We start from the raw sequence: 17516 nt of genomic DNA, 5'->3' as shown, positions 1-17516 counted from the left end.
ATGTTGAGAGCAGTAAGTGAATAGATTACTGACTTACCAAGTGTATGTTGAGAGCAGTAAGTTATAGATTACTGACTTACCAAGTGTATGTTGAGAGCAGTAAGTTATAGATTACTGACTTACCAAGTGTGTGTTAAGAGCAGTAAGTGAATAGATTACTGACTTACCAAGTGTGTGTTGAGAGCAGCAAGTTAATGAATTACTGACTTACCTGGTATGTTGAGAGCAGCTAGTTAATAGATTACTGACTGACCCGGTATGTTGAGAGCAGTAAGTGAATAGATTACTGACTTACCAAGTGTATGTTGAGAGCCGTAAGTTAATAGATTACTAACCTGGTATGTTGAGAGCAGTAAGTTAATACATTACTAACCTGGTATGTTGAGAGCAGTAAGTTATAGATTACTGACTTACCAAGTCTATGTTGAGAGCAGTAAGTTATAGATTACTGACTGTCCCAGTATGTTGAGAGCAGTGAGTTAATTGATTACTGACTTACCTGGTATGTTAAGATCAGTAAGTAATAGATTACTGACTTACCAAGTGTGTGTTAAGAGCAGTAAGTGAATAGATTACTGACTTACCAAGTGCGTGTTGCGAGCCGTAAGTTAATAGATTACTAACCTGGTATGTTGAGAGCAGTAAGTTAATACATTACTAACCTGGTATGTTGAGAGCAGTAAGTTATAGATTACTGACTGTCCCAGTATGTTGAGAGCAGTAAGTTAATTGATTACTGACTTACCTGGTATGTTAAGATCAGTAAGTAATAGATTACTGACTTACCAAGTGTGTGTTGAGAGCAGTAAGTTATAGATTACTGACTGACCTGTTATGTTGACAGTAAGTTAATAGATCACCCACCTGGTCTGTTGAGAGCAGTAAGTTATAGATTACTGACTGACCTGGTATGTTGAGAGTAAGTTAATAGATTACCTCCCTGGTATGTTGAGAGCAGTTAGTTATAGATTACTGACTGACCTGGTATGTTGAGAGTAAGTTAATAGATTACCTACCTGGTATGTTGAGAGCAGTAAGTTTAGCAGGTGGTATATAGTTCAGGAACTTCTCCATGCCGTAGAAGATAAAAGAGCTGTTTTCTGTGAGATATATTTCCCACTCTCCGACGCTTGGGGTGTGGTCGTCTCCCATGATGCCGAGCCAACGAGGTGTGAACTGCTGCTCGTACTCATCAATAAGACGGTTGAGTACATCTATAGGTTTGTCCACCTCTGTAACCACACAACAAACAGAATATTGTTAGATTACCTCCCCTGATCAAAGGTTCCAAACATTTACACTTTAGTGGTAGTGTCATAAAAATGGCAAAGATTGATTAAAAAGAAATGAAACCGAAATAATTATTTTAAAATCTGTCTCGCATAACACAATCTTTAACCCCGTAGCTAAATATGGCTATGGCTGAGCAAAGCCTGTAGCCTTAATTATATAAACTGCAGTAGTTTTGAAAGATCAAGTTAACCTGTGTTTTTGTACATACCTGTTTCAGCACAATCCAGGTGAGTGTCAACAATATCTGGGTCAGTTAAGGAGCACAACACAGTTTACCATACATAGAAAAACTGTTTTAATCTAGAACACCATTGTCTTCAATCTTCAGTGATTTGTTTTCAGGGATGAATTCAATCTAAGGTTATATGGTGACTTTATGGACATATTATAGTGATACGTCACATCATGGTAATGTATATCTGTAAACTACTATCTATCATCATCCAGGGAAAGGGAGCAATTATTTTCTGCAAGAAATATCCTAACACCGGTTATAGGATTGGGTATGTAAAATTTTACAAGAGATCCCAGAGGGATCTTGGCGCCCACCTTTGTACCATCTTCATTAGTTCTTTGTCAGTTCAATCTTTTCTCTTCTTTCCTCTAATCTGTTTGATCGAGACATGTTAACAGTAAATGCACCTTGAGGTAACTTTTGATCTAAACTTAATACTGATGTGTATGAAAACCAACCTTCAAAGTGAGTTTGTCATTTCACATATTTACTAGTACAGTACTTAATGTGAAAGAAATAGAATCGATCATTGCAATATGAGAAAGATCTGTTTAGTTCTTCTTTTAATCCATTTTGTTTTTATGATCAGTCTCAAAATATAACATACACAACGAGGGATCAAGGGGAACCTACATTTAAAATTTGAGAAAGATCCCTCCCGTACTTCCCGAGAAATAGCGATAACAAACTTTCACTATCAAAATCCAAGATGGCTGCCTGTCGGCCATGTTGTTTATCCGATCAGTCTCTAAAATTGCCCTGCACAGCTAGGACCAAGGGGAACCTACATATAAAATTTGAGAAAGATCCCTCTAGTACTTCTCGAGAAATAGCGATAACAAACTTTCACTATCAAAATCCAAGATGGCTGCCTGTCGGCCATGTTGTTTATCCGATCAGTCTCGAAAGTTGCCCTGCACAGCTAAGGACCAAGGGGAACCTGCATATAAAATTTGAGAAAGATCCCTCTGGTACTTCTTGAGAAATACCGATAACAAGAATTGTTTACGGACGGACGACGGACAACGGACGGACCACGGACCACGGACGCAGGGTGACTTGAATAGCCCACCATCAGATGATGGGCTAAAAATCTATAAATAACAGTTGTAGTAATATGGTGGGAAGGATACATCTGAAGTTCATTGTATCTACAGCGTGTTGCCATGGCGCTATCTCTCTGGACAATGGAACCTACAAAACAGACATCATATGTTCAATTACTTCTAAGTTAAGGAAATCAACACACAAAACATACACAATACTTAACAAACTTACGTCATTTTCGATATTGATCCATCAGTATATTAATATATATATTTTTTTTAATATCTTCAATTACTGGTTTAGATACCTTTAGTACATATATCTTATTTTTGTACTTTCATGTTCGGTATTTCCTTATCCTGGAAAATCAAGAGGTTGTGGTCTCTTATGTCTTTTCAGAGTGAATATATATTACACTAAAAGTATGTACCTTGGACTACGGAGATGATATTTCTTAAATATGTTTAACCATTTCACCACTGTAGACCATATTGGACTCAATCAGATCAATGAGTGGTAGAGTCTACTAAAGGTGTAGAGGGATGGAAGGGTTAATTACTGAGCTTGAACAATACAATAGTATAACATGATCACCTTTACAGCAATTAAGGAGGCTCCACCCTTTCGCAATTAGCCATCAGAATTCAATGAAAGTTTCACATGATGGTTATGTCACTATGTAGAGATGATTTTATGAAAATCTAAGCATTCCGATAAACTGGGGATTTATTTGTAAAAAATACCGAAAAATTGAATTTTTGTCAAATTCAACACTTTCACATTTTTTGAGCATGTGGCATTGTTCAAAACTATTACAACAATAAAATAATGAAAAGAAACATTTCTAATCAACCCTACAAATATTTTATTTATCATAAAACATCTACAACATGTTACAAAAAGCGTTTCTTATAGAAACTATATGGATAAAAGTTACTAAATACAAGCCAAAATCAAACAGGACACATAGTTACATACAAAAAGAGTGAAAAATTGAACCAAATACACACAAAGTCTTTATAATTAATTTATTTTACATTTTCAATTATTTTGATCCTAATGAGAGTTGTCTACCTTGAAAATAATCGGAACTTTTTGCAGAGGGATAGAATTTATACATTGACACTTATTTTATTTAATATACCAAAAACGACGGAAAAAAATTAAATTACTATATTTATTTGTCAATTTACTGTTCTTTTATGGAACAAAATTACTCTCAATCATGTACACTTTGGACATCATTCCATAGCCTGCTTACGCATGGTATATTAACATGTCAGGTACATACATGTATGTAACCATAGGCTATCGCATGGTATGCCGTTATTACGTTCACGCACATGCACTTGCATTTCATAGGGATCTTGATTTTTTACAAACCACTATTTTCACAAAGTTATTGTAATTACATTTGTGAACCGATTTATCTGACAGAGCGTAACTCGCTCGACAACAAAAGTCGTCGTGACCAAGAGCTTGTGAACTACTGTTAGCACGTGATACATACAGGTGAGGTCGGTATACAAAACACATCAGTCTGCATTCCATGCGCCTCATATACGACCTTCTTGAGATTTATTTCTGAAGTACGTGTGATTACACATTTCCAAGTTAAGTCTCGATATCGGGTGTTGACATATCGCGTCACGCACGTGTACTATTGTTTACCCGGTGTTACTATAATTTACACTACGGTAATGGAATGCCCGATACGCAATACGGAAATGACGACACGAAAATAGGACAAGAAAAACATGTGTATTACGAAGGGTGGAAACTCCTTAAGCACCAACTTTGTGAATATTATTTTAGAGACATTCCAATTAACAATAATCTGTCTGTGAAATATGGAACCTTTTGTATATAGACTTACAATTTTGGCCATCTTTTTGCTGGCGTCCCGGAGTCCAGGTATTCTGGACATGGGGTTATCGACCTGTCCCTTAGCCTTCTTCTTGTTGGCTTCCTCTGTGGCAACAAAGTGGTCACAATGTCAGAGCACATTAAACATGAGTAATACCAAACTCAAGTGACATGGACTGGCAGAGATGCTTTATCAAATATCTTCTTTTTTTCTTCAAATTTAATATAAAAAAAATACTGAAGATTTTTTATAAGTAGAGGTCATATCAACTACATAAACATTAAACAAATCTATGAAAATCATCTTTTTTCTTCATAAAATTTATCTTAATATTTTAAAAAATAATATTTTATCCTTTTTAGAAATTTCAAACACTTTGTTAAAGCATTTACTAGTGATAAGTTTACAAATAAATAAACAAACAACTTTTTTTAACGAATTATTAAGATGTGACCATGGCAACTGATTTTGTTGAGAGGTGAGGTTAAATGATTTGTCCGTATAAAGCTAGCTACATTTAAATCACATCATGACAAATCTCAATACACATGGTGATTGTTATATGGAGATACATCTATGTACATCTACGCAAATGGACGCAATGGAGGTGATAGCACACTAGGTTAAAGTGATAGTTATCCTGGTCATTCAACATGATTTCAAACATTTCAGCCTCACAAAGTCTACATCCAACAGATCTTTATTTAACATAAACTTTAATCAAAGTGGAAACACTTCTCTCACAAAATCAGTGGCTATACTACTTAAACATCAAAACTCCTGACGAACAGTCAACTAAACAGTTAAGAGGATTGTGGTTGGGGTTCATAATAACAAGGAAATTCAACATAAAACAATTAAATATGAAAGAGGACTTTCTCTTCCAATTTGTCTTACTGGCTGATCCTGCAGAAAATTTAACGTGATCACCTACAACAAAGCCACACAGCAAATTAGTCTACCTTTTGGTGATTCTAAGAGGACAGATATGATAAAAGTCACCGCCTGTCCTTAGGAAATGTATGAGGCATATGGTTGTCATAGCAATGAAGTCAAATAAAAAGTGCTACAGTGATCAACAACCTGTTCATTTGTGTTGACGATATGGTAAAATTTTCTTGCCATCAAAAAAATAAAATACATTAGGGGCTACCATGGTCAAGATTTAAAAGATTATTCAGGATTTGACATGAAAATAAAGTCTCGGCCAATCAGATGCCATCATGGTGGCATGATTGTGGATTACAAATTTACTCGAAAACTAGCACTAATTGAGAACCATTACATATGATGAAGACCTGCTTGAGGAGAACTGGTTTACAGAAACAGTTGATGACAGATTGTAGGCAGGACGTGCTACCTATTTTGTAAACTCATTTTGCCCTGTCATCCAGGTGAGATAGAAAGCAGTCACCTGGATAGAACTTGACCATATCTCAGAAGGGAGAGGTTACAGAACTAGCTACTTCAGAGAAATCTATAATCTACACTAATAGTTTTAGTCTATCTGGTATCTAGCAGAAAGTATGCAAAATATCAAAAAAAGACTATAGAACTTCATCAATGATACAAATATGGTTGAAACTTTGTTTTTACAAATGCACATATTATTGGTACGATGTACTAAGATCATGTATTATATTAAGTGGAAACATATAATTTGGATGGATTTCAAAACCAAGTACCAAGTAGTTCTCTTCTGATATTTTATTTGGGTCTTCCATATTGAAAACAATTTGTAACTGAAGAAATGTTCTCTTGGCAGTGATAATCAATATGAAGACTTGTTAGGGTAGATGTCATGATCATGTTTTATGGTATAACATGACGGCGATTATGTTATGATGTTTCAGTAATTTTATAATTTAATATTTCTAATGATATTTACCAGTAATTTCAAACTGATTAATCAATTAAAAAACACTGACATTTTAACGATTAGCCATGACTTTGTTATATCTTGTTTATATCTAATGTCTAACACCATTAATATTTCCTTGTTTGTAACAAAACTGTTAAAAATTCATCCAATGATTCCTCACTATAAACAAACAACCAACACTCTACTTTGCATTGTCAGCAACTTAACCGTCACCCACTCATCACACTTCACAAATGTACAACTCAATTCTAACACTCTAGATGTACCATAAATGTAAATATTGTTTCATATACAAAATTTATGAAACTTTGGAAAATTTGAAGCATATCTAATATTTAAACTGCTAAGATAACTGCTTTATTTCATTTTATTTGTATTTCTCTTATTTATTTATTCATTAATTTATTTTCCCCTTTGGAGGGCGGGGGGAGGGGGGGGGGGGAAGAGTTTTAAATCATTAGGAATAAGGAAATAATCACAAAATATTTTGAAGCAATACTAGGTAAATATTGATACTTAACATTCTGAACTGACATAACTTCACTATTTATTACATGACGAGGTATCAGGTACTTTTTTTTTAAACAATGATGATGTTTTATATAAAACTTTGAATTGATATTTGAATTATTTTAATAAAAACATTTTTTTTACCATTACTTCAGACCCGTAATACTCATAATATTATAAACTTTAGGCTACCAGTTAAGTTTCCTGATCTACATGATGAGACTAATTCTACCAATAAAACAACACCAGGTCACTCCTTCCATCCCCATCATAAAGACAACAATCTCTACCCTGTTCTCACACAATTTACCTTCTCCATCAGCTGGGTTTGACATAAATACAAATGTAACGTATGGTTTGTAAGGGGAGCATTCACAGCAGTATGCCTGTCAGTGTGTTAAGTAGTCTCATTGCTCTATTATAGATATTGTCAGGCTGTCATATATGACGGAGGGTTTTAATTTTTCAAACGTTACATTTACTTATCAAGCATCTTTATGATAACATCTAACATGTCTCACTACTTACGATACAAAGATCATCATTAAAATCTTTCAAAAAGAAGAATACAAAGATTTTCTAAAGTTTAAACTAATTATACTCACTACTATGTATATTATAAATCACTATCTTAATATTTAAAACAAAGACTTATTAATATTAATAGTGAGCTTTAATATAAATTCAAATTTGCTAAAAACTATTTAAATGGTGTGGGTTTCAACAAGAATAGATAAGTGTAGGAAGCAATCAGCTAGTCCACAGAGCTAATGTCATTAACACTACATCATATGACAACCCGTCCCCACACATGCAATACCTACCTTCCTCTGTAGGAAGAGATAACAGAAAACCAACATTAGTTTGGGAATGTTTTCAGAAATGAGAAAATTTAACTTTAGTGATTATACCCAGCCCATAAAGAAAACACAATTCATAGATTCTCGGAACTGACACTGTGCAATATTAAAAGGAAATTGAGAAAATTACGGGAATTGGTAAACTAGAAATTAAGTTTAGGAAACAAATCAAAAGAGATATTTGTATCAACACCAAAATTAAAGAAAAATACACTTAATACCAAAAATATAGTGAAGAGAAAAAAAACTTAGACCTCATTCCTTTGAATACTTTTGATCTATCATGTCAATTTTTACTTGTCAATGATTACCATGAGCAGGTTGATGGATCTGGCACTAAAACATTCTATACTAATCCAAATTCAACATAATTATAGACAGCATAATCAATAAAATTGCAAAATTTGTATAATCAATGGAAATAAATAAATGAACAGATTAATGCAATATACATGTAAATCTATTCTATTTTAGCAAATTATCATTCTCTTGCTCTACTTATTTGAAGTACACAATGAAAGCATCAGCTGATCCATGCATAGGTAACCTAGTTTTTATAAAAAAAATTTTAATAAAAAATGACTGCTTCTTGAATCATAAAATGATATAAGTTGTATGAAATCTTTTACAGAAGATTTGTGGCAAATTAAATTCTTTCCTGGCACACATTACCTACTAGCTTAAACATAAACACACTAGTCCAGTAACGATATCTCACACATCAGTCCAATAAACAGAATATTTAATTTGAAAACTGTCTCTGGACTGAACTTGAGTCACAGTGTGCTCCATTTTATGCTACAGACTATAATTCCAGTCATGTGACGGTCACATGGTCAATCATGAGTGTTCACATCTTCTGGGTAACAAATTGATAGCTAACTTACAATGGCAGATTTTTTTCTTCTTTCTGAATTTTAGGTAATAAACTGCCAGAAAACAGACTGTAGTCTGAAGAGCTAAATATGAATGAGGCATTTAGTGCTGCTCAGGTGGAAATGATCACTGGGCCATTTCCAATTAATCACCTTAATCATTAGTTGTTAACAGATTACCTTAAAAATGTTCATTTAAAGACCCATCAGCCAATAAATGATAAAAAAAGTCCATCAATATGAAATAAAAGTTGGAATAGATCAATATTTAAAAGAATAGTCTGAGAAAATAAACCTCACAGATGTTGAACAACAATAACTTTACCACATTGTGTAAAATGTACTAAAGGAGGTAACTTGTAAGGTTTGGAGGTAAAGAGATAAAGATGTTAAATATACTGTATAAGAATATACCCACAATAGCTAGGCTAGGTGAGCTCAGCTTACCTTTAGATTTGCCTGTATCGAAAAATTTTGCAATGCATGAATATTCCTATGGAATATATATTATGTATACAAAATAATTCATTCATAGAAACCATCAGATAACATAAATGAATCTTAACTTACAGAGGGGAGACAAAATTAGGCAAGCTTTAACAAGGGAAAAGGAGGATTCTGTTGTGTTGGAAATCTACAAGCTGTCGACACAGTAAAAGGCAACAATGGCAGTCGGAAAAAGTGAAAGTCTGCCAATGTATCTGTTCTTTTTAAACCTATGTGAAGAAAGTAGGTACCCTTGGGAAATGGACCAGTAAGAGAGTAGGTACCCTCGGGAGAAAGACCAGTAAGAGAGTAGGTACCCTTGGGAGATGGACCAGTAAGAGAGTAAGACCCTTGGGAGATAGACCAGTGAGAGAGTAGGTACCCTTGGGAGAAAGACCAGTAAGAGAATAGGTACCCCTGGGAGATAGACCAGTAAGAGAGTAAATCCCTCCGGAGATAGACCAGTAAGAGAATAGGTGCCCTTGGAGATAGACCAGTAAGAGAGTAGGGTACCCTTGGGAAATGGACCAGTAAGAGAGTAGGTACCCTCGGTAGAAAGACCAGTAAGAGAGTAGGTACCCTTGGGAGATAGACCAGTAAGAGAGTAAATCCCTCGGGAGATAGACCAGTAAGAGAGTAGGTACCCTTGGGAGATAGACCAGTAAGAGAGTAGGTACCCTTGGGAGATAGACCAGTAAGAGAGTAGGTACCCTTGGGAGATAGACCAGTAAGAGAGTAGGTACCCTTGGGAGATAGACCAGTAAGAGAGTAGGTACCCTTGGGAGATAGACCAGTAAGAGAGTAGGTACCCTTGGGAGATAGACCAGTAAGAGAGTAGGTACCCTTGGGAGATAGACCAGTAAGAGAGTAGGTACCCTTGGGAGATAGACCAGTAAGAGAGTAGGTACCCTTGGGAGATAGACCAGTAAGAGAGTAGGTACCCTTGGGAGATAGACCAGTAAGAGAGTAGGTACCCTTGGGAGATAGACCAGTAAGAGAGTAGGTACCCTTGGGAGATAGACCAGTAAGAGAGTAGGTACCCTTGGGAGATAGACCAGTAAGAGAGTAGGTACCCTTGGGAGATAGACCAGTAAGAGAGTAGGTACCCTTGGGAGATAGACCAGTAAGAGAGTAGGTACCCTTGGGAGATAGACCAGTAAGAGAGTAGGTACCCTTGGGAGATAGACCAGTAAGAGAGTAGGTACCCTTGGGAGATAGACCAGTAAGAGAGTAGGTACCCTTGGGAGATAGACCAGTAAGAGAGTAGGTACCCTTGGGAGATAGACCAGTAAGAGAGTAGGTACCCTTGGGAGATAGACCAGTAAGAGAGTAGGTACCCTTGGGAGATAGACCAGTAAGAGAGTAGGTACCCTTGGGAGATAGACCAGTAAGAGAGTAGGTACCCTTGGGAGATAGACCAGTAAGAGAGTAGGTACCCTTGGGAGATAGACCAGTAAGAGAGTAGGTACCCTTGGGAGATAGACCAGTAAGAGAGTAGGTACCCTTGGGAGATAGACCAGTAAGAGAGTAGGTACCCTTGGGAGATAGACCAGTAAGAGAGTAGGTACCCTTGGGAGATAGACCAGTAAGAGAGTAGGTACCCTTGGGAGATAGACCAGTAAGAGAGTAGGTACCCTTGGGAGATAGACCAGTAAGAGAGTAGGTACCCTTGGGAGATAGACCAGTAAGAGAGTAGGTACCCTTGGGAGATAGACCAGTAAGAGAGTAGGTACCCTTGGGAGATAGACCAGTAAGAGAGTAGGTACCCTTGGGAGATAGACCAGTAAGAGAGTAGGTACCCTTGGGAGATAGACCAGTAAGAGAGTAGGTACCCTTGGGAGATAGACCAGTAAGAGAGTAGGTACCCTTGGGAGATAGACCAGTAAGAGAGTAGGTACCCTTGGGAGATAGACCAGTAAGAGAGTAGGTACCCTTGGGAGATAGACCAGTAAGAGAGTAGGTACCCTTGGGAGATAGACCAGTAAGAGAGTAGGTACCCTTGGGAGATAGACCAGTAAGAGAGTAGGTACCCTTGGGAGATAGACCAGTAAGAGAGTAGGTACCCTTGGGAGATAGACCAGTAAGAGAGTAGGTACCCTTGGGAGATAGACCAGTAAGAGAGTAGGTACCCTTGGGAGATAGACCAGTAAGAGAGTAGGTACCCTTGGGAGATAGACCAGTAAGAGAGTAGGTACCCTTGGGAGATAGACCAGTAAGAGAGTAGGTACCCTTGGGAGATAGACCAGTAAGAGAGTAGGTACCCTTGGGAGATAGACCAGTAAGAGAGTAGGTACCCTTGGGAGATAGACCAGTAAGAGAGTAGGTACCCTTGGGAGATAGACCAGTAAGAGAGTAGGTACCCTTGGGAGATAGACCAGTAAGAGAGTAGGTACCCTTGGGAGATAGACCAGTAAGAGAGTAGGTACCCTTGGGAGATAGACCAGTAAGAGAGTAGGTACCCTTGGGAGATAGACCAGTAAGAGAGTAGGTACCCTTGGGAGATAGACCAGTAAGAGAGTAGGTACCCTTGGGAGATAGACCAGTAAGAGAGTAGGTACCCTTGAGAGATAGACCAGTAAGAGAGTAAGTCCCTTGGGAGATAGACCAGTAAGAGAGTAAGTACCCTCGGGAGAAAGACCAGTAAGAGAGTAGGTACCCTCGAGAGATAGACCAGTAAGAGAGTAGGTACCCTTGGGAGATGGACCAGTAAGAGAGTAAGTCCCTTGGGAGATAGACCAGTAAGAGAGTAGGTACCCTTGAGAGATAGACCAGTAAGAGAGTAAGTCCCTTGGGATATAGACCAGTAAGCATACCTGCAGCTGCTGCTTCCTCTTTGAAGAATCTGTGATAGAAGAGCTGCATCGAAAAGTCACGGGACAGGGATGCAACATTCTCCACCTGTAGGAACTCGAGGGCCTCCAGAGGGAGCTGCATAAGATAGGTGTCGGCCAGCAGGATAGCGCACTCAATACTTGGAGGAGGCTCCACGGGGGCATTCTTAGCCTCCTTACCACTGGCAGGGGTCACCACTTGGGTACTGCAGTAAACATATTATAGCTCATAAATAATTGATGTAAATTATGTTTTTCCAGTGCGATATGAGATTCTAGAATGATATGTAATATTCTACTTCTCCGATATATGAAATTCTGTAGTAACATGCAATATTCTACTTTCATCTTTTTAAACTGTAAATGATTTCCAAATGATGAATATTATTTAACAATATTGGCTGTAGGGGACAACCAACACATAGCACAAGGGATGAAGATATTTGTCTCTGTGACACTCTACTACAGTAATAGCCTCTATTACGATAGAGCAAACATAGATTCGTAAAATTAAAACAAACAAGACCAGAATCATATTGGCTTGTTGTATGGGAAGTTGTTCCTATGTTATAAGGTTATTTATTTGGATTTCGTACTTAAGCATGCCCTGTAGGAATGTGGTGATGGGTTGAAGGTATGACTCCATGTCCTTGATAATTTGGTCGAACTCTTCTAACAACATTGCCTCCTCCTCAGCATCCTCATCTAAATGTAGGGTCTGAAACATAATAGATGAAACTTGTCTGTACAAAGCAAGAGTAACAGGTCAGCCCTTCTCTAAATCTTTTTTTCATGAGAGAGAATCATTTTACTTATATTGATCTTCTCTATTTGTAAGACAAATAGTCCATGGTTTAACCTATCAAGATTTAAGAAGAAAAACCTGTGTTAGGTGTTCTATTCTACAAACCTGTGTTTTCTGTTTGAGACTCTCATCAAGGTTCTCCAACATCCTCTGTCTCATCATCGCCTGGGCGCGGGCATATTCCTGCTTGAGGAGCAGTGCTTGTATGGCCTGGCGGTGGTCAGCAAATTTAGTCAGCAGAGATTCCAGCATTTCAGGGTTCACCGAGATACCAAACACCTTAGCTCTGCTGGCCGCTGTTTCAGGGGAGGTAAACACCGTTGATTGAATCAGTGACAAGTATACTCTTTATAGTGACCAGCATAAAGGTCTTACAAGGTCATACTGAATAACATAGCAGAGACTTATCCTGTCAAGGAGACAAAGACAAGGTGTTGATAGATAGAAAAGACTACAGGAAAAGACAAAATTCCTGATTTTACTATTTTTTTAGAATGAAATTTACAGATCTCCAAAGTAAAGTGTTTTTTAGCATGAAACATACACTCAGATAACTGAATAGTTTTCCACAAGATGTATTTGTGTATAGCATACCTGTTCTGTATACTTATGATACATAGTAGTGGATCGTTATTAGTATCAGTTAAGTCTACAGTATTGTACTCTATATATATATGTTGTATGATTAGGGTAGAACACTTGTGTGTGCAGGCCTCACCTGGTGGTGCGGTTGTCTTTGTTTATACTACATATAATAGGGTTATAGTGTAATGTATATACTCTATATGTTGTATGATTAGGGTAGAACACTAGATGTGTATGAAGTCCTGACCTGGTGTGTTGTATGATTAGGGTAGAACACTAGTTGTGTATGAAGTCTTGACCTGGGGTGTGTTTTATTATTAGGGTAGAACACTAGTTGTGTATGAAGTCCTGACCTGGTGTGTTGTATGATTAGGGTAGAACACTAGTTGTGTATGAAGTCCTGACCTGGGGTGTTGTATGATTAGGGTAGAACACTAGTTGTGTATGAAGTCCTGACCTGGTGTGTTGTATGATTAGGGTAGAACACTAGTTGTGTATGAAGTCCTGACCTGGTGTGTTGTATGATTAGGGTAGAACACTAGTTGTGTATGAAGTCCTGACCTGGTGTGTTGTATGATTAGGGTAGAACACTAGTTGTGTATGAAGTCCTGACCTGGTGTGTTGTATGATTAGGGTAGAACACTAGTTGTGTATGAAGTCCTGACCTGGTGTGTTGTATGATTAGGGTAGAACACTAGTTGTGTATGAAGTCCTGACCTGGTGTGTTGTATGATTAGGGTAGAACACTAGTTGTGTATGAAGTCCTGACCTGGTGTGTTGTATGATTAGGGTAGAACACTAGTTGTGTATGAAGTCCTGACCTGGTGTGTTGTATGATTAGGGTAGAACACTAGTTGTGTATGAAGTCCTGACCTGGTGTGTTGTATGATTAGGGTAGAACACTAGTTGTGTATGAAGTCCTGACCTGGTGTGTTGTATGATTAGGGTAGAACACTAGTTGTGTATGAAGTCCTGACCTGGTGTGTTGTATGATTAGGGTAGAACACTAGTTGTGTATGAAGTCCTGACCTGGTGTGTTGTATGATTAGGGTAGAACACTAGTTGTGTATGAAGTCCTGACCTGGTGTGTTGTATGATTAGGGTAGAACACTAGTTGTGTATGAAGTCCTGACCTGGTGTGTTGTATGATTAGGGTAGAACACTAGTTGTGTATGAAGTCCTGACCTGATGTGTTGTATGATTAGGGTAGAACACTAGTTGTGTATGAAGGCCTTACCTGGTAGTGCGGTCGTCTTTGGATTCTTGCCTCCTCCAGCCACTGGGGAATTCTTAGGCTTGTCTAGAATAGCACCATACAGGAAATTTCTGAAACATAATAACAAATCAATGAGAAGGTCAATCACTTCCAAAATATGTCATTAATTTTTGCTCCTGATTTAAGCTCTTTATGATAACCTAATAAATAGAAGACCTAAGATTTTTCCTTTAAAATCAAAAGATTTTGATGTACATTAAGGAATAGATCAGAAATCACTACAGTTAAAATATTTAAACAAAGGTGCATTTAGCATGTACTCCTTGACAGTAGCCAAACTTTTACTCCAATGTTAAAATATATCATTGTTAACACTGTTAGATTAAGGTCCCAAGGATTTTACTCTTCTGTGTACTGTATACTTTAAAACATTGAGGAAACGTAGGAAAAATACGTAAAAAAACGACGATTTGTACGCCTGCAGTGTGTAAAGAATCCTACGTACTTGTCGGGGGAATGCTGGAGGATGATGAAGTTGAAGTTGGCTGGGAACTCCTTCATCAGATCCAGATGGTTGGGCATCACCTCTAGTCTCTTCCATGCCTACATCCCATAGATACTGATGCTGAACTCAATGCGTCTAACTAGGAGCTATTGTTTAGTTACATATTTCATTTTAAACTTTATTTCATTGTTAACAATATCTATAGCTTTTTAAGATTCTCATAATATGCTTTTACCCAATATTTCACCTATAACCTGCTATTCATAATCCAACTTTTTACATTTTTTTTAGTAATACAAGTCATAACATGTGTCTGATTTTTATGTTTGAAATGGTAGACAATATTTCACCTTTGCCTTGATTTATTTGGATGATTATAAAACAGTCCGGTTCTGTAATTGTTCTCATCGTTTGACCAATCACAGCCTGCTGGCCTCTTACCTGCCAGTTCTGTTCCAGAGATGTCTGGACAGTGGTCATAAGGCTGCCACTGGACATATTTGTGCTGATGTCATTTTCCAGGATATTTGACCGCTGGTGAAGGAGTGCAGCCAGGCGAGATGTCATGGGGTCAACCTGGGCCTTGTTCAGAAGTGTTTCCAGATTTAAAGAAGTACGACAACTCTGTGGAGGTCAAAAATATAATCATCAGACATCACTCATAGGTTTAACACTATCAACCCAGTAGCAGCACCAAATTGTCATAACAAAAATCTCCCTGACCCGATACATGTATGCAGCATTCCGTGGAACTCTATATTATGGGTATAACTGAATTTCAGCTATATATAAATCTGTTCTCATAGAATCATTTCTAATTATTACCTGTAATATGATGTGAAAAACAGTATTGGGAGAATTTTCTTAGGAACTTACCTGGTACAAGGCCAGGAACATAGAGCATGCCTGAGGATCATACTGCCCACAACACTCCACAAGCTCCAGGGATATAGTAGCCGCCAAATCCTGAATACCACAGAAAAATCAATGTCATAAAAGGTCAAAGGTCATTTCACCTGTCTAAGCCCCTTGATCACTGTGACCACACTCACTGTAACTAGTGCTTTTTCGTCTTCAGTTTTACAACAGCATGTTCCCACATGAATTATGACAACACAGCATTATTTCTTTTATTGAGATTAGGAAGATATCCATATTTTTTTCCCTCATTTTGGAAAAAAACAAACTTTTTAGGGTATGGTTTACATTTTTGGGTTTTCTTACAATTGGTCAATTTCTTTTTACATCAAATGAAGAAATGCATTCTGCAAATCTTGTGCTTCATCATAAAGTTCTGTGACTATAGACTGTTTCTGACAAAGATGGCAGGAGAAACCTACTTTCATGCTAAAATGTGACGGGTAACTGGGACAGAAGTTAAAACTCAAATGTGATGAATCTAAGCCAATTTAATAACTTACTAAATTATGTCTTGAATATTAGAAAGTTTCATAGAAATTTTTGTAATTTTATTCTTTAAAAAGAATATTGTGTGGAAAAATGAAACTTGTTCCCAAAATGAAGATATCTTTATTCTTTGACAAATTTTTTCCTTGTATTCTACAAGAAACAAAATTCCAATTTAGATTAAAGGAATATTACTTCTCAAAATGTTTTGCAAAACCCCTGAGGAGTAACCAATGAAACTATACCATCAGGTTACTTACTGTGTACTGCTGTACAGTGTACCATCAGGTTACTTACTGCATAGTGTTTGTACAGTGTACCATCAGGTTACTTACTGTGTACTGCTGTACAGTGTACCATCAGGTTACTTACTGTGTAGTGTTTGTACAGTGTACCATCAGATTACTTACTGTGTAGTGTTTGTACAGTGTACCATCAGATTACTTACTGTGGAGTGTTTGTACAGTGTACCATCAGGTTACTTCCCATGTAGTGTTTGTACAGTGTACCATCAGGGTACTTACCGTGTTGTGCTTGTACAGTGTACCATCAGATTACTTACTGTGTAGTGTTTGTACAGTGTACAATCAGGTTACTTACTGTGTAGTGTTTGTACAGTGTCCCATCAGGTTACTTACCCTGTAGTGTTTGTACAGTGTACCATCAGGTTACCTACTGTGTACTGCTGTACAGTGTACCATCAGGCTACTTACTGCATAGTGTTTGTACAGTGTACCATCAGGTTACTTACCGTGTAGTGTTTCTACAGTGTACCATCAGGTTACTTACCGTGTACTGCTGTACAGTGTACCATCAGGTTACTTACCGTGTAGTGTTTCTACAGTGTACCATCAGGTTACTTACCGTGTACTGCTGTACAGTGTACCATCAGGTTACTTACTGCATAGTGTATGTACAGTGTACCATCAGGTTACTTACTGTGTACTGCTGTAAAGTGTACCATCAGGTTACTTACTGCATAGTGTTTGTACAGTGTACCATCAGGTTACTTACCATGTAGTGTTTGTACAGTGTACCATCAGGTTACTAACTGTGTAGTGTTTGTACAGTGTACCATCAGGTTACTTACTGTGTACTGCTGTACAGTGTAT

At 37.4% G+C, this 17516-nt stretch overlaps 1 protein-coding gene across 2 annotated transcripts in view; it reads right to left on the bottom strand.

The window, feature by feature from the left end:
• Positions 1-17516, bottom strand: part of LOC110455910 (cilia- and flagella-associated protein 46-like) — an 85981-nt gene that overhangs the window by 3919 nt on the left and 64546 nt on the right. For both annotated transcript variants that reach the window (XM_021506342.1, XM_021506341.1), the window contains 12 exons: positions 15874-15963; positions 15439-15621; positions 14998-15095; positions 14514-14602; positions 12797-12987; positions 12483-12604; positions 11869-12092; positions 5340-5372; positions 4452-4546; positions 2662-2722; positions 1502-1537; positions 1017-1232 (listed from right to left, as the gene is read on the bottom strand). In XM_021506342.1, coding sequence (XP_021362017.1) covers positions 1017-1232; positions 1502-1537; positions 2662-2722; positions 4452-4546; positions 5340-5372; positions 11869-12092; positions 12483-12604; positions 12797-12987; positions 14514-14602; positions 14998-15095; positions 15439-15621; positions 15874-15963 — 1438 coding nt within the window. The remainder of the gene's footprint in view (positions 1-1016; positions 1233-1501; positions 1538-2661; positions 2723-4451; positions 4547-5339; positions 5373-11868; positions 12093-12482; positions 12605-12796; positions 12988-14513; positions 14603-14997; positions 15096-15438; positions 15622-15873; positions 15964-17516) is intronic.

Source organism: Mizuhopecten yessoensis, unplaced genomic scaffold, assembly GCF_002113885.1.
Source record: "Mizuhopecten yessoensis strain PY_sf001 unplaced genomic scaffold, ASM211388v2 scaffold8421, whole genome shotgun sequence".
Classification (NCBI taxonomy): domain Eukaryota; kingdom Metazoa; phylum Mollusca; class Bivalvia; order Pectinida; family Pectinidae; genus Mizuhopecten; species Mizuhopecten yessoensis.
The sequence above is the reverse complement of the archived record's forward strand: the minus strand, read 5'-3'. Positions and strand labels throughout refer to the sequence as shown.